The sequence below is a fragment of the Ixodes scapularis genome, unplaced genomic scaffold (genome assembly GCF_016920785.2).
Source record: "Ixodes scapularis isolate PalLabHiFi unplaced genomic scaffold, ASM1692078v2 PGA_scaffold0__279_contigs__length_252992795, whole genome shotgun sequence".
In the NCBI taxonomy this organism is placed as follows: Eukaryota; Metazoa; Arthropoda; class Arachnida; order Ixodida; family Ixodidae; genus Ixodes; species Ixodes scapularis.
Window position 1 is genome coordinate 51,160,593 of NW_024609835.1, and position 26,991 is coordinate 51,187,583.

The window sequence follows — 26,991 nt, forward strand, 5'->3', positions numbered from 1 at the left end:
CTAATAACGTATCCAATATGTATTTTCAAGAAAAGATCACATGTTATGTGTACGCCCAGGTACTTGTAAGACGACACAGAAAGTATAGGAACATTGTTAAGACAGTAGCAAGGAAAAACTGAATAACTACGAAACACTCTCATTGCTTTGCACTTAGTTGTATTAAGCTCCATGGATGCCAAGTTTCAGTCCAATGATGAATAACGTTAATGTTTGTCTGGAGCTTGATAACATCAAAATCATCATTAATTCTACGGTGAATGACACCGTTGCCATTCAGTTGGTATACGGCGCTTTGTCCTGTCGTTTACCTGTTACCTTTTCCTGGTCTCCGCGCTGCTTTATTATTATTATTATTTATGTTTGTCCGTTACTTTCAATGTGCGCGGAGTGACTGAGACGTTTCATTTAACGACAGTTGCTCTGCCTTAACGCCAGTGCTTTAGTGAAGATGTTGTCAGGCACCGCTGCGACCCGTAAAACTTGGAGCGATGTGAAACATTAGGTTCCAATGACTAATTATGCATTAATAAAAAGGGAAATTCCGCGATGCGTATGAATACCCCACGCTACACAGCATGACCACCATAACGCCCTGTCTCTCTTTTTTTTTTTTTTTGACGTACAATTACGTTTTTGTTTCTGCGGTTAGAAGGGTGTCCCAAGCTGGAAGGTCGATGTCACGAAAACTTGGTCAAGGAATGACGTCAAGCACATAACACTGCCAAGAACTGCGCAGTGCGCACACGCGTCATGTCTTATATTTTGGCTTCCTCGTTTGCTGGCTTTAACGCGACGCGCTCCTCTCCGATTGAAACGGCGACAGACGCCGCTCCCGCAGACGTGATTCCACGATCTTTGCTCATCACTCTGGGGCCCTAAGCTCGTCAAACACCAAGTTGGAGCCGAAAGTTCGCGGAGCGCGCCGATTGGACGTCGGCGAAAAAAGCGCGATGTCATCGTGTGCTCCGTCAACTTCGGCCCAACTTTGTGTTTGACGAGTTTAGAGGCCCTGAAGAGCGACCGAGCTCGCGTGGTCTGCGGCACGGGCAGTTCACGTGACTCTCTCGCGCGACTCGGCCAAGCGTTAACCCCCCTCTCATTTCTCGTGCCACCTAAAGTCACTAGATCATGGGAAAGTAGCGCCAAGCTCCCCGTATGCTCGCCTTTCTGGCTCATGAAATGTGCAGTTTCTCCTTGACCTCTCCGTTTTTGGTGAGCCAATCTGAATTCGCTGGTGATTGGTCGCTTTATAAAGCGATTTTGCTATCTATACACCGGCGAAACAAGCGTACATCTTTGTACCGTAACTACATGCGGTGTCGGTGCATGCAGACATTGAATAATACTTGTCTTGTCTTCCAGTGCGCAAGAAGAACAGTTTACTTGTTAAGAGATCCGTGGAGATGGCCGTGACTGATAAGTTGATTGCATACAGAGTGCCAAAGAAGTTTATATACGCCTCGCAAGTGGGCTCATTTTCGTCTTCTGCGCATGAGAAAGGAAGTAGCGGTGACGTCAGAACGCCGAGCCCTGATTGGCTGATCGCGACCCCCTATCTCAACGTCGTCTGCGCCTGTTCCAGGCAACCGCAAAAAGACGGGAACACTCCAAAGGTTGTTGTTGTTTTCATTTTGTGTGCCTTTAGTGAGTTCTGACTCAAGTGGTAGGTTCCACGGTAGGTGCCACTGGAATGACCTCGCAGCTGGGCGCCTGTTCCCATGGTCGCCTCGTCGTCAGCGCACACTCCCTTGCAAAGCCGGACTCCCCCGCGCACAAACGCAGACACGGATAATCCGTTCATGGGAGCACGTTATCGCTTCCAGCTGCAACTGTACGAGCGACGATGCTTGTTCACGTAATCCTTCGCGTCCTTCCGACCTTCCACCGCCAGGGAGACCTCCTCTTCCTTGAAAACGTTTTACTTGTCGGGCGTGTCAGGCGCGTCGGGATGCCATAGTCGCCGGGGAGAATTGCGAGTCACTTTTGGGAGATCCTTTTGTTGGACCCAACGTCAACGGTGAAAAGCAAGTTCTTTTCTTTTTTTTCAGTGACGTAGCTATAACAGTGCAACAAGACGCGCAGTCATTCGGATGATCTGATCGTCGTGGCGCGAAACATGATCCCTTGACGGTCAGCCGCACTCGCTCGGTGAAATCTCTGAACGTCGTGAGAATAAAGAGGGGCCAGTCATAACAATCTCAACTTGCCAAAAAAAAAAAAGAGAAAAAAAAGGAGGAGAGTTTGATATAAAAGACCCCCTAGGCCGAGGCAAGCCTCACATGTTTCGTCATGGACACAAATATGCCGACACTCGCTTACCCGACCCTGCACAGCCTGCTTCTGAAATTGAACGCTGCCTTCGCATCCAGCGCCACGGTGGAACATCTGTTTAGCTTGACTGAGGACGTCATTAGAATGAAAAGGGGAAAACTCTCCGATAACAACTTTGAAAAATAATTGCTTCTGCGAGCGAATAAACTATTTTGGAAGTCATAAAACGAATGCATTTATTTCAAGCTCGCAGGGTTTTTCACTGATCAAAACTGCTGTTCATTTTTCTGCCACAAAAATATAAAAACAAACTTCGAAAATAACTTCAAAGTAACTCGCTACGTTTTTACAGTAGTTAGTAGTTTACTCAATTACTATTACAAATGAGTAATTTCTACTCTACTCCAACTACTTTTGGCGTCGATACTCAGTAACTTAACTACCTTTTTTTGAGTAATTTGTACATACATGTCTGCTATGCACAGACCAATCTTTTTATTTCTTTTCGACTATTTTTGTAAAATTACCAGCACGCTCTCCTTCAACAAGACGACATTGTCACTTTTCATTGTTTGCTCAGAGCCGGTATTGAAAAACACCCCCTTTTACGGCTTATGTTGGTAACCAGGATGGGCACGTTTCATCATAATTTTGAAGAAGGCACTTTTATATGTAAGAAAAAAAGAACAGACAACTAAAAAACACCGATTGATTGTTCGTAGTAAATTTTCCGCCCTCCGTACGTATACGAGCGTGAAAATAAATATATATATATCTTTTTTTTTTTTTTACAACAGTTCCCGGACAAGAGCGATGGAATGAAGAAAACGAGTACCATGGACGTCTTTCGTTTTCCGACTCTCCGAAGGAACTTCCTCATCACACTCTTCTTGTGGTGAGCACAAATCTGTGATTGTCACATTCCATATAGTCAATGACAAGGTGAGAACGACAGAGAGGAGTTTCAGTTGTCCCGCCTCCAGCGCGAGCTTCTGAAGTTCGACAACCCTTCGGCCTCTTGTGCACCTCGAGCGCGCGCACGCAGCCAAAGCACGGCGGAAGGATTGGACATCCTGCAGTTCTCATTCTGTCAGGGACTACAGCTGCCCACACTGACCCGTTCTAGTTAAGGAACCGAAGGAATCGAAGAAATAATTACGACTTTAGTTGATTAACCAATCAAGATGACTGAGGTTGCCTAAAAAAATTGCCAACTCGTTAAAAAATAAAAAAAAAAGCCTGCAAATACTGCTTACTTGAGCAGACGAATTTCGTCAAACTCATGCTTATTAATGAAGAATGATGGACGGTTGGAGAGTTTGCTTATTGATTTAGATTAGATAGAAATGCACAAGTTTACCGTACGGTGAGGTATGTTTGACGTGCATCGAAAGATCTGCTGTCAAACCTAAGATCGAGCATCTTCGATGTTAACATGAAATAGGCAATTATACCTATTACCTAAGCCAATGCTAATTAATAATGATGACATCACCACGTACGACAAATTTACTTTTTTTCTCAATATGTCAGAGGAATACCAACATTTCTAAACCACGATTTTTTTTTCAAATTGGCAATAATTAAATGAAACGGTGTTTCTTAGTCGTGAACAACTTTTCGTAGACTTATTTTAAGTCCAAACAATTCTTGTACTGATTTATTTTTTATAGGACAACGCTTGATCACATATTAGAATGATGGTTTTGCAGATTATAATGATGTCATTTGGCTTAAAAAATACAGTACACCGTTCCGATCTTTAACAGTTGTGAATCGCAAACATTCTTTGACCAGAAATATCATAGCAGAAAAATATTAAGTCTCGCAACGTTAAAAATTTCTCGAGTGTAATCAGGAAGAACGTGTGTTATATTTTTACCAAACGCAATTCACGAGTAATAACGCGCAATGATTCACATCTACTGCTTCCGTGCCGAACTGTCTCCAGTAAATCCCAGACAAGTCCTGGCCTCCGGCAGTGACAGGCCTAGTTCCGAGAGCGATGTCATTCCTAAGAATAATGAACCATTTCCAAGGCGTAGTTTTCGAAGGCAACTGCCCTGACTTTTGTTGAAGTAGCGGCACCTTCGCATTCCCTGTGTTCTGTTCGCCCCACCCAAGGTTGCTCTCGTGCCTGACGTACTCGGCGGGCCAGCTGTACGCGGCCACGGCGACGGACGACCCGTTCGTCATGACGTCAACCACCAACGCCATGGACATCTTGGCCACGGGGCTGGCGCTGCCTCTGGCTGACCGCTGGGGACGGCGGCCCAGCATGATGGCCGCCTACACCCTGGCGGCGCTCTGCTACCTCGGCGTGGCTGCCTGCTACGGTGAGCACTGCGCATCGGCCTCGACCAAAACTCCAAGAGTTGTATGTAGGCTTCTGGGAGGCACAGGCGCGAGCACACCGCGCCTCAATGCCCTTCTCCTTGGAGTAGGGACACTACAGTACCCGAAGCCGACTGCGTACGAAACTGCAAAGAAATAGCGTGTTGTAAAATGCCGGCGAATCCCCGTTTACAGTTACCAGTTCGAGCCGGGAAACGCGTTTTCGCTTCTTCACATAGAAGCTCTCAACCTTCGATCTGGAGAAGCGTTGTAAGTACAAAACTTTAATAAGATTTTACATTTTTTTTTTGCGAATGTTTTAGGAAAACAAATCATTCTTTAAGCATGTATAGCGTGTTCATGAAGGTGTAAGCCTTGGCAGGCTTGCAATTTTACGTCCGGCCGGCCGAAACGTCGAATATTAGTAATAAGTCGTCAGTTGTTGTTGTTTTCACTTTTCACCAAGGTTTTTTTTTCTTCTCAGTTATATATATATATATATATATATATATATATGTATATATATATATATATATATTAAATATGGCTTCGCATTTAGCTTTAGCCACTTTTAAAAATTTTACTTCCAAACTTATCTACTCGAACCCCCCCACCCTCTTTCCCCCTCCCCCCGGGCCGGCGTCTGGTAGTGGGGAGGGGGGAGGGGGCACTGTTAAAGGCTGCCCAGGGCGGCAAAATGCTAAACCCGCCTCTGTGTGTTTCACAGTGCGAAATGTGTAAGAGAACAATGCATCTATTGTACATAGACACACACCCCCCTTCCCCCAACCCCCTTAAGGTTGAAGAGAAAGGCAGCATTTTCAAATTGCGCTTTTTTTCCAGGCAAGTCAGTCGCCATCTTTGCTGTGATGATGGTGGGCCGCTTCGCTCTGACCACGGCCTACAACGTCGGATACCTGTATGCTGCCGAGATTTACCCAACCGAGATACGTTCTCAAGCCCTCTCCATACGCCAAGCTTTCGGATCTCTGGGGAAATTTCTTAGTTCTCAAGTAGTTCAATTGGTGAGTCAATCCTCCTGTCGCCAGACCAACCCACTGCTCGTTATTTATTCATACAACTGCTAAGCTTATCGTGTCCATAATGTAAGAAAAAAAAAAAGCTTTCACTAAAGCATACGAGGCAACAAAATATAAATAAACCGTACAGACGGCATTGATTGTTTCAATTCGTTCCAGTTTGCTCAGATTCTAAAGTAATCTAGGGCAGACACTTAATCAATCGGAACTATGAAAGTATTATACACGTTAATACAAATCCTAATAATTAGTAAGGTTCCCTTCCCTCAAAAGGCACTTTCACTTTTAGCCTGCCCAATTTGAGATGAAAACACCCACATATATATATATATATATATATATATATATATATATATATATGGGTGTTTTCATCTCAAATCAAGCAGGCTAAAAGGGTCTAATATTTAATTTTCACAAAAACAATATATGTTTTGGGGGTGTTTCTCAAATGAAGGAGGGCGCAAATCGCATGTTCTCCAGATTTTTGGTTCTCGAGTTACGAGCCGTAGAAGCCGCAGTGGCAGAAACTAGTGTTTTTGCCTGCCGTCGCAGGTCGCGTGTTTGACACCCTCTGCTGGAGCTATTGTTTTCTCTACACCCTTTCAGCTTTTCTCCCTCATTTAATAGGTATTATAAAGATACCTTGATGAATTCAAATATTTTTAGGGATTTGGTTGTTTTCTAGAAAACATCTCAAACTCGTCACTCCGGTCGCTTTTCGGTCAAATTTGACAGGTCATTACTTTGTATGTATTTAAGGTAAGTTTTCTTTCTTTGGCTCTACAGAGAGCCCAAAGCAAGCCCATTATAGATATAATAATATCATTATGATCTGTCAACTAGCCGCTTCGCTACCTTCCCGTAAACGTTGTAAGAAATAAGAAATGTTGAAAGTTCGAGGTCGATTTTCTAAAAAATGCCATTTTTGTCAATTTTTATTTTTTAATGTTTTTTTATACATATTAGTCAACTACAATAAAAAACAGTCTACAAATGTAACATTTTGGTTGTATTTATTTATTTATTTATTTACAGAATACCTACATCGCCTCGTGGGCATTATCGTAGGGGGGGGGGGGGGGGGATCACGAAATAACAAATAACAGTGATTTTCACAAACAAGAAAAAAATACATCATTGTCTGAGATACTGACCAGCTCCTGTTGCAGCAGGTTCCAGTCTTTGATTGTTTGAACAAAAAAAGAACTACCAAAATTGTTTGTTTTATAACAGTACTCAAAAACCTTTTCAGAGTTATCGAACCGCGCTGACATGTAACTTGGTTTATACAAATACTCATTTCTATCAATGCCAGTTTCATTATAATAAATCCGATGAAAAAAGTTCAACCTTAACTTATACCTTCTAGTGTTTAATGATTCCCATCCCAGCATGGCTTTTATTTCAGAGATACTTGCATAAGGGTTATAGTTATTGCTGACAAATCGTGCGGCTTGATTCTGTGCCTTTTCTAATTTTTCGATAAGATAATCTTGGTATGGGTCCCAAATGATGCATGCATAGTCGAGTATCGACCTAACATGCAAAATATAAAGAGTTTCTTTCACCTCTGTTGAAGCGCCCTTAAAATTCCTCCGGATAAAATATAACATTTTGCTTGCCTTTGCTATTGTATAGTCAATATGATTGTGCCATTTAAGTGATTGGGTGAAATTAACTCCTAAGTATTTACAGTCGCTTACTCTGCGGATTATTGCATTTTGACACATTTTTGATTGACACATTTTTTGTGAAGCTGAGATAATTACATTTTCCAATATTTAAACTCATTTTCCACTTATCACACCAGTGTTCTATTTTATCTAGGTCGCTTTGCAATATTTCTATGTCCATTGTTGAATATATTTGTCTATAAACAACGCAATCGTCCGCAAACAACTTAATCGGCGATTGAATGTCAGTTACAATATTATTAATATAAATTAAGAACAATAATGGTCCCAAGACACTGCCTTGGGGTACTCCTGAACTCACAGTTATAGGTAATGACTTGCTACCATTTAAAACCACGCACTGCTCTCGGCCACTTAAGTAATTTTTTATCCACTTTTGAATATTGTTAGTTATATTTAAAGATGCTAATTTCTTCAGTAGTAGGTGGTGTGGTACAGTATCAAAGGCTTTACGAAAATCAAGGAAAATTGCATCTACATTAGTATTGCTGTCAAGTGATTTTGAAATGTAATGTTGAAATTCTGCCAGTTGTGTGTTACATGAACACCCTCTGCGAAAGCCATGCTGGGAAGGGGCAAGAAATTTACAGGATTCCAGGTAATCAAAAACTTCACTATATATAATATGTTCCAACAATTTGCAACTAATTGACGTCAAAGATATAGGCCTATAATTTTCTACAAGTTTTTTATCCCTTGACTTGAAAACAGGAATAACATTTGCTACCTTCCAATCGTGTGGAACTGCCCCAGTTTCAAGGGAAATTTTAAACATGAGACATAAATACTGGGCTATAATATCTCGACACTTACAAAGAACAATCGATGGTAATCCATCAGGTCCGGTTGCCTTCGAGGTATTCATTTCACGCAAGAGGCAAGTAATACCGTTAACATCAATTTCAATATCTGCCATTGTGTTACCAGAAATAACAGATACTGGTGATTCATCGCTGGTTGTTTCTTGAGAAAATACTGATTTGAAGTAAGAATTAAAACATTCTGCCTTCTCAGCATCACTCTTGATTATTGTATTGTTAACATTTAAGTATGGGATAGAAATATCATCTTTTCTACTTGTTTTAACGTAATTCCAGAACACTTTGGGATTTCGCTTAAGATCATCGTTTAGCCGGGAGAAAAATAACTTCTTTGCTTTTCTTATAGGTAACTTTAATGTGTAATTAATTTCCTTTAGCCTTTGCAGGTTTATTGGACAGCCATCTCTGGAAACCCTTCTATATGCACACCGCGCTCTTCTTACGAGTTTACGAATTTCAATATTAAACCATGGTTTTTGTTTTCGTTTTTGTCGAATAATCCTCGATGGTACAAAAGTGTCGATTAAGTTTGTTATTTTATTACGAAAGATGCTCCACAGATCTTCTAGACAGTGCGATTCTGCTAAGCATAAAAAGGTTGAAAAATAGCTGTCCAATTCAGTGCCGATGGCGTCAAAGTTTCCTCTCTCATACATGAATACCTTGCGTGGAAGTTGTGCCCTCTCGGGTGCTCCAGATACATTTAGCGTTGCAACAACCACACTATGGTCACTTATTCCAGGATACACCCCGACCTGAGCTACAATATTAGGGTCATTACATAAGACCAAGTCTAGAATGGCGTTCAACCTCGTCGGCTGCTGCACATATTGATTGAAGCCGAAAGTGCCCAATACCTCTGTAAACACAGTGTTAACGCGTGATTTAACAATACATTCTGTTGTTCCAGTAGACCAGTTAAAATCTGGCAGATTAAAATCACCACCTAGAAAAACACTGTCAGGAATCATTGATAACATGTCACAGAGCAAACAAATTGAAGTTTCACTGTTATCAGGGGGGCGGTAGAAGGTCCCGAACACGAGAGCAGTTCCCCTTGGGAAAAGGACCCGACACCAGACAGACTCGGTAGCATTTTCGAAAACCAGTTCATGACTAGTCCATCTATTAGAAATTAGTAGAAAAACTCCCCCACCGTGCCGATGTCTGTCTTTGCGATAAACTGTAAAACCCGCCGGAAATACCTCAGCGTCACTAACAGTATCATATAACCAAGACTCCGTCCCCATAACAACTTCAGGTTTAAGGGTCTCAAACAAAAGTGCAAACTCGTCTACTTTATTTTTGATGCTACGGCAATTTACCAATAGTACTGAAGGCGCCTGTTTTGTAGCTGTAGCCTCATGATTGCTTGGGCCATCTTTAGGCTTTCCGACCCGTCATTCGTGTTCTCTTGGTTGGCCAGGCGCCCGATATAAAACAGGTTGTCTCGTTTCGCTGTCCCAGATAAACGTCTGTCCATTGATAACCAGTTTATCGTGGTTTAAATGAACCTTGTTCTCTCTGTTCTTCCTTTTCTCCTTCGCATAATTCCAAAGTTGACGCCTCTTTTCTTGGACTGCAAGACTAAAATCCTCGGAGACACTGAATGAAGTATTCTTGAATTTAAAAGCACTTCGCAACACAGACTCTTTGACCTTCCAACCCGGGAAGTTGACTACAATTGGTCTCTTTTTCCCATCTTTGTGTTTCCCAAATCGGTGGGCTCTTTCAATTAAAACATCGAGCGATAACACGTCTTTGCAGATTTTTGTGATCAGCCTTTCCGATTCTTCCCACGTTTCACTGCGAGAGTTGTCGGGAACTCCAAAAAATACCAAATTTGTCCTCCTGCTTCTGTTTTCAAGATCATCTAATTTTGCTTCTAATTTCCTGCCACTTCCTTCAATCTGCAAAACACGTTTTTCAATATCATTAGTTTTCAAGCTTATGGTATCAAACTTCCTCTCAAGATCAGCTTGTTTTGCCTCAATACCAGCTAACTTTCCCAAAACAGTCATTTGACCAGATTGCAATTCCAACAAAATGGTCTCAATTTTCCCAAGCTGTTCAATCTGTGCCTTAGTCATGGGACCGGGGTTTAGCTCCACGTCACCCGACAAAAGCAACAAGGTCTCAAAAAACAAAAACGATAGTTCACAGCACAAAGACATCAATGTAGCAATCACCCAAGAGCCAGCAAAATGCATGTATCTACAAAGCACACGTTTGTCGATTGGGCACGACACTCTGAGAAGCATTACATTGCTCGTTCGGCAACATTTTGAATGATTTAAATAACTAACCTGGTACATGGAGCAGCGTGAGTATGGGCCGAAAAGAGTGTCGTGCCCCAGCGGCTGAAGGCGAAGTAGCTCCCTTTTATGGCAACGGTGCAGCGGATCCGGAAACGTCCCTCGATGCCTGGCCATCTGTCGGTCTTCAAGATGACACAGAAACTTTTCTGGAAAATCCGGTGGCTCGAGGGGACGATGAGTTGACGAAAAGAAGGTCGTCGCTGGCCATGACTCGTAGATTGGGGCTGCCGCCGTCCCGACGGAATTCGCCGTGACAGCGAGAATCCAAATCAGCACCTGGTACATGGAGCAGCGTGAGTATGGGCCGAAAAGAGTGTCGTGCCCCAGCGGCTGAAGGCGAAGTAGCTCCCTTTTATGGCAACGGTGCAGCGGATCCGGAAACGTCCCTCGATGCCTGGCCATCTGTCGGTCTTCAAGATGACACAGAAACGTTTCTGGAAAATCCGGTGGCTCGAGGGGACGATGAGTTGACGAAAAGAAGGTCGTCGCTGGCCATGACTCGTAGATTGGGGCTGCCGCCGTCCCGACGGAATTCGCCGTGACAGCGAGAATCCAAATCAGCACCTGGTACATGGAGCAGCGTGAGTATGGGCCGAAAAGAGTGTCGTGCCCCAGCGGCTGAAGGCGAAGTAGCTCCCTTTTATGGCAACGGTGCAGCGGATCCGGAAACGTCCCTCGATGCCTGGCCATCTGTCGGTCTTCAAGATGACACAGAAACGTTTCTGGAAAATCCGGTGGCTCGAGGGGACGATGAGTTGACGAAAAGAAGGTCGTCGCTGGCCATGACTCGTAGATTGGGGCTGCCGCCGTCCCGACGGAATTCGCCGTGACAGCGAGAATCCAAATCAGCACCTGGTACATGGAGCAGCGTGAGTATGGGCCGAAAAGAGTGTCGTGCCCCAGCGGCTGAAGGCGAAGTAGCTCCCTTTTATGGCAACGGTGCAGCGGATCCGGAAACGTCCCTCGATGCCTGGCCATCTGTCGGTCTTCAAGATGACACAGAAACGTTTCTGGAAAATCCGGTGGCTCGAGGGGACGATGAGTTGACGAAAAGAAGGTCGTCGCTGGCCATGACTCGTAGATTGGGGCTGCCGCCGTCCCGACGGAATTCGCCGTGACAGCGAGAATCCAAATCAGCACCTGGTACATGGAGCAGCGTGAGTATGGGCCGAAAAGAGTGTCGTGCCTCTGTTTGAGCCGCAATCGCGTGAATGTGTGAACATTTGTTATTTTTCACAACGTTTACGTGAAGGTAGCAGAGCGGCTACTCAGCAAATCATAATGATATTACTATATCTATACTAGGCATATGCTTAGGGCTTTCTATAGAACCCAAGAAATAAAATGTACCTTAAGTATAGACAAACTAATGACCTGTCAAAGTTTACCAAAAATCGACCTGAGTGACGAGTTTGTCATTTTGTTTAGAAAACAATCAAACTATTAGAGATATTCGAATACGTGAAGGTATCTTTATAGTATTTATTAAACGATGGGAAAAAGTTAAAAAGGTGTAGGAAAAAGACTGGCGCCAGCAGAGGGTGTCAAACACGCGACCTGCGACGGCAGGCAAAAACACTAGTTTCCGCCACTGCGGGTTCTAGGCTTCGTAACTCGAGAACAAAAAACCTGGAGAACATGCGGTTTGGGCCCTCCTTCATTTGAGAAATGCCCCAAAACACATATTTTTTTTTTTGTGAAAATTAAAAATTAGACCCTTTTAGTCTGCCCGATTTGAAATGAAACCTCCCATATCGGGCAGGCTGAAAGGGTTCAGTTTTTAATTTTCACGAAAACAATATGTTTTAGGGGCATTTCTCAAATGAATGAGAGCGCAAACCGCATGTTCTTCAGGTTTTTTGTTCTCGAGTTACGAAGCCTAGAACCCGCAGTGGCGGAAACTAGTGTTTTTGCCTGCCGTCGCAGGTCGCGTGTTTGACACCCTCTGCTGACGCCAGTCTTTTTCCTATACCTTTTTAACTTTTCCCCATCGTTTAATAAATACTATAAAGATAACTTCACGTATTCGGATATCTCTAATAGTTTGATTGTTTTCTAAACAAAATGACAAACTCGTCACTCAGGTCGATTTTTGGTAAACTTTGACAGGTCATTCGTTTGTCTATACTTAAGGTACAGTTTATTTCTTGGGTTCTATAGAAAGCCCTAAGCATGCCTATTATAGATATAGTAATATCATTATGATTTGCTGAGTAGCCGCTCTGCTACCTTCACGTAAACGTTGTGAAAAATAATAAATGTTCACACATTTCACGTGATTGCGGCTCAAATAGAGGACATACAACCAAAATATTACAGTTTTAGGCTGTCTTTTCTTGTAGTCGACTAAAATGTATAAAAGAATTTTAAAAAATAAAAATTTACAAAAATGGGGTTTTCAGAAAAGCGACCTCAAACTTTCAACATTTGTTATTTCTTACAACGTTTACGTGAAGGTAGCGGAGCGGCTAGTCGACAGATCATAATGATATTATTATATCTATAATGGGCTTGCATTGGGCTTTTTGCAGAACCAAAGAAAGAAAATTTACCTTAAGTACAGACAAAGTAATGACCTGTCAAAGTTGACCAAAAAGCGACCGCAGTGTCGAGTTTTACATGTATTTTAGAAAACAATCAAATTCCTAAAAATATTTGAATACGTCAAGGTATCTTTATAATACCTATTAAATGAGGGGGAAAAGTTAAAAATGTGTAGAAAAATACTGGCGCCAGCAGAGGGTGTCAAACACGCGACCTGCGACGGCAGGCAAAAACACTGTTTCTGCCACTGCGGCTTCTACGGCTCGTAACTCGAGAACAAAATATCTGGGGAACATGCAGTTTGCGCCCTCCTTCATTTGAGAAATGCCCCCAAAACATATATTTTTTTCGTGAAAATTAAAAATTAGACCCTTTTAGCCTGCCCGATTTGAAAAGAAAACACACACACACACACATATATATATATAAGCACCGCCATTCCTAATTGAAATGTAAGCAGGGGGATTACAATAAGGCAGTAGCGTAGCAAGGGTTCCCTTTTTTTATGGTGGGAATTGGGGTGTGTGTAAGGGGGAGGTGCTGGGATAATTGATATATTTGGACTTAGGCAGTGGGTTGAGGGGGGGAGGTGCGTTATGCATATGTGAATAATGCCAGATACATTTTGTTTTGGGGAGGGGCAGTTAGAACATCACAACCCCCCCCCCCCCCTTTCTGCCCCTGGCTACGCCCTTGAAATGAAAAGTATTGTATTATCCGGGCAGTAGTCCGCACTCGGTGTATAACCCGCAAAAACCAAAATTGGCCGATATTTTTTTATATAGTCCGCACGTTGTGCTTAGTCGACCCGAAAATCTTTTGGTACACGACACGCCCTGACAAATGTCTGCTTTCTTAGCTCACAAAGACGCTTGTAATATACATAAATCATTATCAACATACTCTTTCATTCACACAATCCGTCACGCCTCTTCGTAATAAATGGCTTCGAAAATCAATATTTCTGTATGCTTTTAAACTTTTAAACATGTATAATCCGCGGAGTATAGCCCGGAAAAAAAGTATATAACAGGCTGACGAAAAACATTTATGCGAAGTGTAGGATTCTAAAATATACCACAACATACGATCCGTAACAGATCAGTTAATTAATTAACGAATCATTTCAGTTGAGTGGCACCAGTAGGTCTATAGAACAATAGTCATTAACTTATTTGTTTTAAAGCGAGAGCTTTGTAGGCCCGACCACGCTCAAGTTCACGTCCTCATAGTCATGTCCTCAAGGTGGCGTAATCAAGGTCACGTCATGCCCGTGGCTGTAGTGCAAGGTCGCGTAATCAAGGTCACGTAAGCGCCGATTCCGTAGACTCCGTTCGTGTAAGCTCGTAAGCATCGGTAGCTGAGGCTGACGTGACCTGACCAGAGGTCGGCATTTTAGGTCACCCTCACTCACCTTCACCCTCACAGCCACACTCACCTAAGCCCCTCACTCATCCTCACCCTCACAGTCACACTCACCTTCAGCCCTTCACTGACCCTCACTGAACCTCACGGCCCTCACGCACTCACCGCCCTCACGGCCCTCACGCCCCTCACGGCCCTCATGGCCCTCACGCCCCTCACTCACTCATTGCCCTCACGCCACTCACAGCCCTCACGCCACTCACTGCCCTCACGGCCCTCACCGCCCTCACCGCCCTCACGGTCCTCACCGCCCTCATGGCCCTCACGGCCCTCACGCACTCATAGCCCTCACGCCACTCACCGCCCTCACCGCCCTCACGGCCCTCACCGCCCTCACGGCCCTCATCGCCCTCACCGCCCTCACCGCGCTCACGCCACTAACCGCCCTCACGCCACTCACCGCCCTCACGCCCCTCACGCACTGATGGCCCTCACGCCACTCAGGCCAGCTTCAGATGGGGCAATTTCGCCCAGAAACTTTACGTCGCAACACCAGCAACACGGGCCGCCCGCGATCACACGCAGCAACCAATTGCTGCAATTTGCCATCGTCATCATAAAATTTTATTTTTCTTGCACTATGTAGACACAATTACGCGTTATAAACGTGTTTTTATGCACTTAAAACTCATTAAGAATACTAATGCACCTTTCTGAAACAGTTTATTTCCAAAAAACGATCGATTTCAAACCAGAACCAAGTCTTTCGGTGTCATCATCACCGGCAGGAGGCATCACGTGAAAATTTTGCGTCCCTGATTGGATGCAGCCACTTCAAACGTATTCGAATTGCTCCGAGTTGCTTGCTTATCTCGAGCCGGACCCGATCTCAGCTATTCGTGTCGATCTAGGGAAAGCTAGAGAACGACCCGCCATTAACACCAAAATTGCTGAGAAAGATGCTCGATCTGAAGAAGGCTTCACGCACTCACCGCCCTCACGCACTCATGGCCCTCACAGACCTCATGCACTTACCGCCCTCACAGCCCTCACGGCCCTCACTCACTCTCACACTCATGAACTTCCCTGGTTCAGAAACTCACTCATTCTCACCTCACCTGTGAAGATGAGGGTGAGTGAGGGTGAGTGAGGGCCCTCATGAGTGAGGTTTGCCGAGGTATGGACCTGACGGCCTTAACATCGTCCTCGACGTCGTCCTAGAGGTCGTCTTTTAGGTCGTCCTAGACGTCGTCCTCTGGGACGTCATTCTCGACGTCGTCGCCAACGCCGTTAGTGACGCCATCCTGACGTCGTCTTAGACGGCGTCCTTGAGGTCGTCCTTGGCGTCGTCCTTTACGTCGTATTTGTGGTCGTCCTAGAAGTTGTCTTAGACGTCATTTTTGAGTTCATCCTAGAGGTAGTCCTCGACACCGTCATTTACGTCGTTCTAGAGGTCGTCGTTGACGCCGTCCTCGACGTCGTCGTCAACGCCGTCCTTCACGACGCAGGACGTCCTCGACGTGAAGGACGGTGTCCTCGAGGGCGTCCTAAATGTCCTTAGACGGCGTCCTCAAGGTCGTTCTAACTGTCTTAAAGGTCTACCTTGACGTTGTCCTTGTGGTCGTCCTATAAGTCGTCCTAGGCGTCATTCTGGACGTCGTCTTAGAGATTGTTCTCGGTACCGTCCTTGATGTCGTCTTCGACGTGTGCACGGCATATTACAACCATTTTCATTCATTTATTTTATTTACTCCCATAATATAAAATGGGCGATGGAGGTAGGAGAAAAAGCCACAGAAATGCAGCTCGACAAAGCCCCTGCCCCTACAGGCAGGTCGGTCAGCAGGATATAATTACACTATTTGAAACAGAAAAAGCGACATATATACACCTTTTCCACAACGGCTCAGCCATTCTGAATGTCGTCACGTCTGGTATGCGGCAAAACATCGTTTTGATACCTCCTCGCCACTGAAAGCTGTCTCCGAAAAATGTATGATTGTCACGCATTCTTGCTTTGCCTCACCTATATGGTCTGGCATATTCCAGGTTGAAGTGTTCCACTTCTTTTTCGTCCCGCATACCAGATACGGAACCCACATGATAGAGAACGACAGGAAACAGAAAATGTCTATACACCACATCGAGAGATAAGTTATTATTAGGAGGATAATATTTCGCGCCATGTCTTCTGATTTAAATTTTTGATGCACACACTTTGTTCCTTGAGAAAAGAACAAGATGTCTCTATTTCATCACCATACCAGGAAAGGAGAAGGTATGGCATTTCATTACCATACCATCTACTTTTCTAATTATTTTCACTAACGAAGTTCCTGTAAAGTTACTTCATTTCATCGCGTTTGGTCGAATGAACGCACTGTAATTTTCATTTTGCAATTTTGTTGGCGGTGCTGATAGAAAATAATATTCCTTCCAGGCCTTTTACGGCAAGTTCCTGCCCCTGTTCATCCTGGGTGGCATGTCCTGCGTGTCGTCGCTGCTGACGTTCCCGCTGCCCGAGACGAACAACCAGAGACTTCCCGAAACGCTCGAAGAAGGCGAGGACATGCGCAAGCTGCCCAAGCCGTGGTTCCCCTGCCTCGTCAAGGAGACGGCCAGGGAGAGGCGAGGCACGGGGACTCGTGGCCGCAGCATGTCCACCCTCTCGGCTGCCACCATCGACAGCGTCAGTCCTCATTAGCGACCGCCTCAGATGTTGCGTTCTCCCACGGCGGAAGACTCCTTGGTCCCGATGATATATACGGCTTCAGCCGCCCACTGTTTCTGAGGAGCAGTTCCGTGCTAACGGACCTTGTCCCAATAGGAAGCAGCGCACAAACCACGGGACGAACAAAACACAAGCGCTCGTGTGTTGTGAAGACCATGCAGTACATACTAAAGTTATAACTATGGCACAACTGGAAAGGATAATGCCATTAAGAGACAACTGACAAGTAGTTTGTTCACTCTGTGATACTTATCCGTTGTGTATAGGCGCAGCCATCCTTTCCTGATGTATGTAATTTTTTCACTGGTCGTTTGAGCCGAGTGCTGTTTGGTGTTGAATTGTATGCATCAATTCATCAATCTTGCATCAATCACACCCTTCCACTTTTTTTAAATAATGTTTTATTTGTACTATCTACCAGAAATCTAGATTTGACGTAAGCTAAGGTATGAAGATGACCGCCTTTTACGGCTTCTTTTGGGATCTCCGCGATAGATCAGCTCGTCGATGGATATAGATTCAAGGATCAAGCCATTCTAACAAGAATTCCGCTATGTCCAACTTACCAAATCAGCTTAGTTACCTTCCATCTTTAAAACGCTCAGGTGGATGATCACGATAAGCCATACACATACTTCTACTTCTATTAATTGCACCATCCAATTATTTTAGGCTGCTGTTCCACGGAGGCCATGTTGAACATGCGGGTTTCGATTCTTATTCATAGAAAAATTATGTTCAGTAATATTAAAAAAAAGAAAATGCTTATAGCGGAATAATGTAACGAAAGCAAGGGTGCACACGAGCTGGTTCAATACTGGCATAGTAACCCTGGAGCCGGGGAAAAGAAGGGACGTAGATCTCCGCGATTGGTGGAATGTTAGTCTGCATTGAAATAGTCGTATATGACTCCGCGGTAGAGGAAAAATTCGGACAGTGAGCGTTTAAAGTCGAAAGCCTGTCTTGTCTGTTTGTCTTAAATGTTCCTCTTTCCTTATCGTAAATTAATAACCAACACGCTCAACATTCTACACTACGTGACTACTAACTTGAATCTTTAACGCAAATCATGCAGCAGCAAGTGCACGAAGGTCCAATGTCCGTCCACGTTGAAACTGGCACTTGGATAAATTAATTCCGAAATCTTTCAGTCTGTACGCGTCCCACGTTCCGCCGAGCATCTATGGCGACCGATACCGCCTTGATAAAGAAAAAGGCGCAATCAATTTCTTTGTGTCTTTGTTTTGCACGTCATCTTTCTTTTATTGTCACAATGTTCCGAGCTGTACGAACAACAAATCGTGAAAATATAAAAGGGAGGTAGGGAAACCACTTTACAATATTTGAAGCACGATCGTTCGTTTAGGTTCTACCTTTTAATTGTAACTTCCCATTTCTGACCAACTATTGTTAACATGACGGCGTAGTAGTTACAACTCAGTATTTAATTTTCCTGCCTTTGGTTACAAACTTTAAAAACCCTGAAAACGAGCTAAGGTTTGAACAAGTGGTAATTCCAAGAGGGATACGCGTATTTAATTTCGTTTTTGTTTAGTAATTACAAATAAATTTTCATGTTCACGGTGGTATTCGTGAAACTGCTGCAGGTAAGGTCGTAACCCTGTGCCATACTTTGTAGTCGATGCTAGAAGATCTCACTAGAACATATTTATTAAAGTTAAAGTTTCGATATTAGGTAGAAGTATAGCGAAGGCTTGATAAACTCCAGCTGCAAAATGTGAATAGCACATATTTTGTGCACTAGAAGAGCAAGTTTATTGTGATTGTTTCACTATTCTAACGTTTTGTTTGCTTGACGATTATTAAAGTGGTAGCATGTAAACATAGTTTGATAAATCATACTGTTCACTGCAGCATTTAAGGGTTATACTTTACTTGGCCCCGTCGGCGTTGAGGGCAGCATTCGCCTTAGGTTCAATTGAACTGGTATTCTTCGACCATACGACCTGAAAGAGAAATTCCTCATTTCTTTGGTTAATGTAAAATGCAATAACAAAAGTTTCGTTTTAGCATGATCACGCTATGACGTTCTTACCTTAATATTTAATAAAAGTTGTAAAGCTCAATTGACAAGATGTCAATTATTCTTGAAAAAAAAACGGGAAAAAAGTTAAATTAAGATATCTTCAATTTAAATGATCCCCCTTCACTGAATGTTAAGTTTTAAAGAGACGGTGCAACGTGTTTTTTTTTCTTTACTTTTAATGAATAACGCTTAAAAGTTATCATTAACGGACATAGCCACCCAAAACACGCATTTATTTTTCTCTACGCAAAATGGCAGTTGCAGCAAATTTTAGAGATGAACGAGCAGCATTCATCTTAATTAATTCTGAACTCGCAGCCCCGCAGGGGTTGGCGAAGCACCGGTCACGTTCTTAGTTCCAGACATCGTTAGAGTCCGGCTGGTATCGTCACCAGAGCGATTGGACACGAGCCACTACCCGATGTCTCGTCGAGGCATTGATTGTCACAAGCCCAAATTGAGTGCTCATGCAGTGTTCACGTCCACTCTATTATCAAAATTTGATAGTCGTCACCTCGTGCCACGTGCCTACGTCAGCAGTGCGATCCCGCAACTTCGTCATTAAGTTTCGCGAAGGAGAGACTGGAAGAAAAGGTCAGATTTTTATTATTGAAGTTACAGCGCGAAAAGGAATTAAGCTTCTTGGTCAGTGGCGTCGCGTACGAGTATACCTGGGTCCCACTGTAGTCTGCTGCAAGATGAGATGAAGGGAGGCCCCTTTCACAAAGATCCATAATCTTCGCGATTGGTGGTTTTCTCCTCTTCATTCGCATCCCATCCTGCGTTCGCTCTACGAAGATGGAGAGGGTGAAGGACTCCTTGGGAGGAGCGATCATCCTGCTACTCTTAGCTTGCAATAGACTATGGTACAAGTAAGCTTTTGTAAAGTGAGGAGCATTCCAACCCAATACCGTCCTATGACCCTTTTAACTAGTGAGTCCTCTATTTATCGTATAAACAACGACAATAACAAAAAGTGGATGGATGAATCTGGATTCTGGAAATTTAAGTTAGTCTTATAGGCACTAAAACTACTCAAAGAACTGCTGCCGCGCGGTAGGTATGTAAAGTATGCCCAAAACGTGATGAGCATCCGCGGTATATCTGCACTCTTCTTTCTTTTTTTAAAGGCTTTGAATACATCTAATTTCCTTATAAAAAAAAAATAAAAAAAAATAAGTCAATTTAGTCAGAGCAGTGCGTTTACGTATGTAGCAGCAGGATACATTACTATAATATAAATAAATAAAGCAAACTACGAGTGAAAAATGTATTCATTAAAGAAATAATAATAATAATAATAATAAATATTCTGCGCGAAAGAACATAAAATGAGCTATTACGTTTGTTTGTTTGTTTTTTTTTTTTTTCGTCTGGCTCATGGCTCACCTTGCCACATAAAGAAAGATGGCAATTTTCTTTTGTGTGTTCGTAGAATCAATATTGTGCGCTCACGAGCATATTCAAATAAAAAAAGAGAAAACACAGATTTTTAAATTTATTCTTCCTTACTGTTGTAGATTAGCATAAAAACATTCAATTTTTGCTTACATTTCTTCTTTCATTCCAGAGCTTTCGGCATGGCAGAAAATGCAAAGTAAACAACCCCTTACCAAACCTGAACAATACACGTACACTCCACATATGAGAGGTATAATTACGAATATAAGCATAGAGCGTACAATATTCGGTCGTTTGTTCATGTTGTTTTGATTACCTTTTTTGTGTTCATACGCAGCATAATTTAAGTTAACATCGGCCTTCGTACATTATAAAAATTACGTGTATAAGAATTAAAAAATAAAAACAAACAGCATTGAAGGCCACATTATGAGGCAATATTATAATGAGTGGATTTATTGATCTAAAACATCTGACAAAGAGCAGAAAAGTAAGGCTTGTTCTGCATACCATATCAGCATAGTTCGACAAAGAAACGTGACAATGCGTGTTTTGTTTTTGTGGAAGCTATACAGTCTTTTTTCGCAATTATTAAAGATGGCGCGAACGAAAAAAAATAGTTATGTTGAATACCCAATGAATCTTACGCACTAGATATAATGTCGCGGTTTTAGATTGTCGGCAATATAGACTAATTGCTAAACAATCTTTTTTTTAAAGATATTTCTGAAAATAGTTTGGTCTCCTTGTATTTTCATTCATTCTCATTAACAACATATTGCCAATTTACCTGCAGATATTAACTATATAGCAATGGCGGATATATTATATCACTCAAGACTTGAGCGCCTGCTACCGCTCAGCTCTGCAAAAATCCATCTTTGCTTAAAACCGCAATACCTTCAAGGCTTGCAAAAACTTGAAAGAGCTGCAATGTCAACTATGTCATGTGATACGACACTGTGGCCTCCAACCACCATCAACATTCAATCCCCTGAGTAAGTGCCACTAAACGCGATTCTTTTGATAGTTGTTCGATCAATCGCAATATTATGTCGCTTTGTCGCAGAGACCAGGAGCGAAAACTGCCACAATAATTATTGATCAACTCAAACAAGACTCAGCCCAACGTCACGAAGCCGCTGAAACGCTGCAGACGTCAAAACTTTTATAGTGGGCTCCGTGGTTTCACAAAGCATGAATGAGACTGTAAAAATCTACTTCGTCGCATAGCCTGTCCTTTAGATGTGATCGTGCGGGTATGACTTTGGAAAATAAAAATAAGAAGACTTGCCTGTGTTTTCTTGTAGAAGTAATAATACTATACTCCGTCTCACCCTACGATGGACTATAGACCTTTGCAAAAAGGGCGCTCTGGTCGCCGCCATTTTGCGAATCGAACGACCCCTATCAACCAGAAATTTCTGGCACCCGCCTGAGCTGTGGAAACCCGGTCAGCGTGACTCCCCACCTGCATTTTGCATTCGGAGTTCGCCGGCTTTTCTTGGAAGTTTTTACTTTATTCGCCTGTTTAGGATGCTTACCCTTTGTATGTTATCTTACACTGTGAGAACCAGGGAATACCAGGGCTCGTAGCCTGCTCGGTCTTCGCAGGAAACGAAGGAAAATAGCGAACGTCAAGCAGCCCGCGACGCAGGCAGTTCGACGTTCTTGGAGGATTATTTCCGTTGAGATAATCACCAAAAACCTTCCAGGCTGTGTTCCGGGTCTTCGCGAAAAATAGCTGATAGGGTCGGGTCCGGGGTGTGGGGACGGAATAGACACGTTCGTTCATTTGCTTTGAAGCTGTGAAAAGAAGGAGCTCTCTTCTACATGTTCCCCAAAACACGCCGGATTCCGTCCGATCGTCGTGAAGTGACTGTCGTCGACACTGTATATTGGATATGCTGTGTTATTTGAGACCTTTCTCAAATCCTGTTCGGATAACGCGGCACCGTGGGGTACGTACAATATATGTTGTTCGATTGATGAGACTCGTTGCAGTTCGGATATCCTGTGTGGTCAAATATTCTGACCTTAATAGATTGACACGGCTGAGTGTACGGTACCGCAAAACGATGAACATAAAATGAAAGAAACATTCCAGTTGCATTTGTTCTGTCGCACACGGACTCACCAAAACAGCTTTCATTTCTTTGTGTTTCTTCCCAAAAATAGAGCACTGCTTTCTTAAAGACTCCTATAAATTATGTTCGCCACAGAACACAAAATAAAAAAGAAAACGCGGCAATTCAGCCGCCACCAGTGTCCGGAATTGCGCCTACGCAGGCTGCCACAGCCCACTGACGAAAAACTCCACAGCTCAGCGCAGACGGGCAACACTGACGTACACTCTCAAAACCAGGGACGCGCGCTGTAAATCGCTTCGTTCGAGACTGCCGCTGGAAAGGTCTATAGGGCCCGAAGGCTGGCGGGCGGAGCACCACCTCAGAAAAGCTTGCATCCGCATAGCAAAAGAGTGTGCAGAAGAAATTCTGATACGCCGAGTACGAAGAGCACCAATCTTACGCGCATGGTTCTCTGTTGTTATAACACGTTATTTTATATTGGTGAAGTAAATGTAAATGATATTTAGTTTCATAAATATTCGTGCTATATTTCGCACACATCTCAACTGTTTTGAGAAGTTGGAGGGCGCGCAGGCAACACTGACGTAAAGTCGTTTCGCCTTAGTCATAACAATCCAATCCAATCTTTGTGTACGTTTTGTACGTACCAAAGTTAATAGACCACTCAGTTGAGAAACTCACCGTTGAAACCTGGGCCGCTGGCGTCCACCGAGACCGAGCTAAATACGACAACAGCGCCACTCTTTATCATTTGTCTGTACTGTGGTCACCTTGAGCTTTTAGAAAGTATGTTTTTGCGTAAAAACCAACGGAAAGAACTCTTTTTGTAGTAAACTTATTGGAGTTTAGTACAAAATGAAGGGCGCGTGATGTTTTCTAAAAGCTTTAGTTTGCAAGGTTTTGCGGCACGATTAGTATTGTTTTTATACAACCATGCCTCAGGGGTGATTTCAGGCAGCGCGTCCCGACCTATAGGCGCATCCTAACTTCGGTAGTAACTCGCGGCGCGTCCACTTGGGAGTCGGGGGTGGCATCCCCCACCATATCTGCTCGGCACCAAAATGGCCGATTAAAGCCAAAATAGAGGTCAGGTTCTGTTCCTCGAGTGGCCACTGCGGGAGAAACGGCGGCGTTGCGATCGCCATTTGTTCTGTTTTCGAATACAGATCGGTGCCACTTTTTAAGAGGAGTCTCTATGGCAGTTTACCAACTGAGTGGTTCTACTAACGTTGGTACGTACTACGTACGTTCCCGTGTCGAACACGCGACCACTCGATCAGACGCATCTTCGCCGTATCACGAGATCGTTCGGAGAGTGGCAGACTTAACGGGTGTAGGGTACGCCATAATCTTTATATGAAAAAAAAAACTTGTTGAAAAGAGTGCCTTAACTGGCGTGCCGTCAGTGCCTTCACCTATACGCACGAGACGGAAAAGGCCTCCGGCCACGCCAAGTGTGCTGGACTCGTTCCATCACCAGGCACTCCGGCTGAACCTGCATGGTTTCTTCCGGCGGAACGAGTGTCCGACGCTACTCAAAGCAGGTCCACATCTTTATGCCTCCGCTTATTTTATGCAATTTAACGAACTGCAAACTAAAAAAGATGAGGGAGTGGTGAAAAATACAGATATGATTACCCCGTGACATCTGAAATGGAATTCAACCGCCTCCCAAATGAGGCCACCGCTTGCATATATGTATAACGCTCGTGAATAAGGCCCAAATATTGCAGAATAAATTACGTTGGCGCATATTTGCTGTCTGTATAATAAAGGCTGCTGGCACCAAACGCGGCCAAGCAGGGGCGCCAGACTTAATATTGTCATAAAACAAAATGTAATCAGAATATGCTGATGTGTTCATTTCAGTGTGAAGTGCATACGCTGCATTTATAATGTGGAGTAGAGTATCCGAATATCCGGCAAATGCCTCCACAACTCTGTGGGCACGCTGACAAAATCCTTAATGACATTTGCACATAATTGCAGCACAATTTCGTCACTGACATGCCAAATCTCCGCCTTGCACGCAAAATTGTTTATGGTTTGTTGCCATGACAGGACATTTTTATTGCAACAACTAACTTAAGGGAACAATGTAATTGTTGGATGTTTTGTTATTAAATTAATTGCAGCATGTACACTGAAATAAAAATAACTTTAAAAAATAATTATTGCATTTCATTACAGATTGCTCAACAATAGAAGAAATTGGGCCCACTAAGTGGTTATAAAACAAAATTGACGTGTTTTTTTGTTGTTGTTTTTTTATTTGAAGAATTTTGTTTGGTCATGTTCGTCGTTCAGCCAGGTTCTGCGGCGAAGCAACATAACTGATGCAGGAGAAGTATTACCATTATCTATGCCGCACAGTGGCCGTATCGGTTGACCCTAGTTTTTTATAAAAATGAACTAATAAATAGAAAGATGCACGAAGGCATAGTGAAACAACAGGTCGATATTCTAATTTGCTTACACTTTGTAATGAGATGCTGAATTGCGATGAATAAGTCAATTCACAACTTTAGTGCTCGCTGTTTGATTTTCGAGGACACCAACGTTTTCTGAAAATCGCCGGTTGGAAAGTCTATTGTAATGACGCAGTAAAAGTGCAACAATATTCTCTTTACCTGTTTTCTTTAAAAAAAACTTAAAAATTAAGTACTTGAGAGATGTTTTGATGATCCATCCTAGACTGAGTAGGAAATTGTTTTTTTAGCCCCGCTAAGGGTATTCATTCACAGCATTTCACAATGTAGGCCTTAGGAACTAAACTACTTGCTACGGACCTTTGAATACGACATATTCAGGATAAGAGATAAGTGACAGATCCGTCTAGGTCATGAGATCTGTCTTCCGTAAAATCTAGAAAATGAAATTAAAGGGGGCAAGAGAATTGTGACCTCAGGCAAGCTTGTCGGAAGTGGAATGCGAAGCACCCGTTTTTTCAGGTCTTCGGCAGGGCTCAGTTCTCGGTCCTCTACTTTTCTTGTTCTATATTAACGACCTGCCATCACGTGTTTCTTCATGCATTCGTATGTTTGTGGATGATTGTGTTTTATATGGACGAATTTCAAGCACAACCCATTACATGAGTGTATAAGACGACCTCACTAAAATATCTGAGTGGTACTCGTCTTATACCCTTGTTACACGGGCGCACTTAACTGCGGTTGCGCTAAGACACAGTTAGCGCACAATACTTGCGGACAACATTCTGCGGCTATGCAGTCGAAGCTATGGGCGAACGTGCGCTTGAGCATCTTGAGCACCCATCGAAGCAGTGCACGCGCGCTCTTCACTTCTTCTGAAATAGCTCTCCGAGAGTATAGCACAGTAACTTTGGTGCCACGTAACTGCAGTTAAAGCAGAGTCAACCACGGTTAAGGGTGCCCGTGTTACAGGGGTATAAGTTTATGAAGCTAAACCCTTTTAAAGCGCCGACATATTTCCCTCAGTAAACAAGATCCCTTTTAGAGCGCAGCTCTTAGGCGCCCGCTTCCGGCTTGAGCGGCGTAGGCGTCGGCGTCGCCGTCGGCGTAACCGCGCGGTGAATTATGGGACGCGTGACGTCGCTGATGACGTCATCGGTGACGTCATTGCCATCGTTATCGTCACTGATGACGTCATCGGCATCGTCATTGTCCCTGATGACGTCATCGGCATCGGCACTGATGATGTCATCAGTGGCATGCTAATGACGTCATCGGCATCCGCATCGTCATCGTCACTGATGACATCATTGTCATCGTCACGTGACATCATAGGGGTCACGTCACCCCGTGAGGTCACGTTTGCGGAGGCGTGAGACGACGGCGACGCCGCTCGGAGGGAGGAGTAGCGGACACGATGAGGAGGTGAGGAGGAGGGAGGAAGGATATACCTTCCCCTCAGTACCCTTACCCTCCTCCTCCTCAAGAGCTGCGCTCTAATCCGGCGTTACAGGGAGTTGTAAACGGCTTTAATTTTTTTATACACTCCTACTTCGAGTGCTCTTTACTGTATTGAATCTATTTACTTTTATAAAGACCTCTGTGCTCGCGTCGATTTACATCTATCACGGAAAGGTAACATTTATTCACGATTGTCTACCTACAATCGCTCTCCGGGTTGCTGAAAGCATATCTTCCTTGTGCTGCTTCTAACCTTGAGAAAACTGAATATACCTAATTAATTCGGCCTAGACTAAACTACGCATCAAGCATATAGGACCCTCATCATGCATATCTCATTACCGAAATAGAAGCTTTTGGAAATCGAGTTACGCGTTTCTTTTTTCTGGCTATTTCCATCCTTCAAGAATCACCTTATTAAATCTAGAAGCCACGGCCT

General features: G+C 43.5%; 2 protein-coding genes across 2 annotated transcripts in view; one reads left to right on the plus strand and one right to left on the minus strand.

Annotated features, from left to right (window-relative positions):
- LOC8037857 (solute carrier family 22 member 6) overlaps positions 1 to 20,816 on the plus strand; it is a 34,300-nt gene extending 13,484 nt beyond the window's left edge. The window contains exons 6-10 of the mRNA XM_029982169.2: positions 3,072 to 3,169; positions 4,399 to 4,610; positions 5,452 to 5,633; positions 16,831 to 17,079; positions 20,739 to 20,816. Of these exons, the coding sequence (XP_029838029.2) occupies positions 3,072 to 3,169; positions 4,399 to 4,610; positions 5,452 to 5,633; positions 16,831 to 17,079; positions 20,739 to 20,816 (819 nt within the window). The remainder of the gene's footprint in view (positions 1 to 3,071; positions 3,170 to 4,398; positions 4,611 to 5,451; positions 5,634 to 16,830; positions 17,080 to 20,738) is intronic.
- On the minus strand, positions 9,564 to 11,054 carry LOC115317870. Its single transcript, XM_029977629.4, has one exon. It carries the CDS (start codon positions 11,052 to 11,054, stop codon positions 9,564 to 9,566), a length of 1,491 nt encoding a protein of 496 aa, XP_029833489.2.
- Positions 20,817 to 26,991: the final 6,175 nt, after the last annotated feature.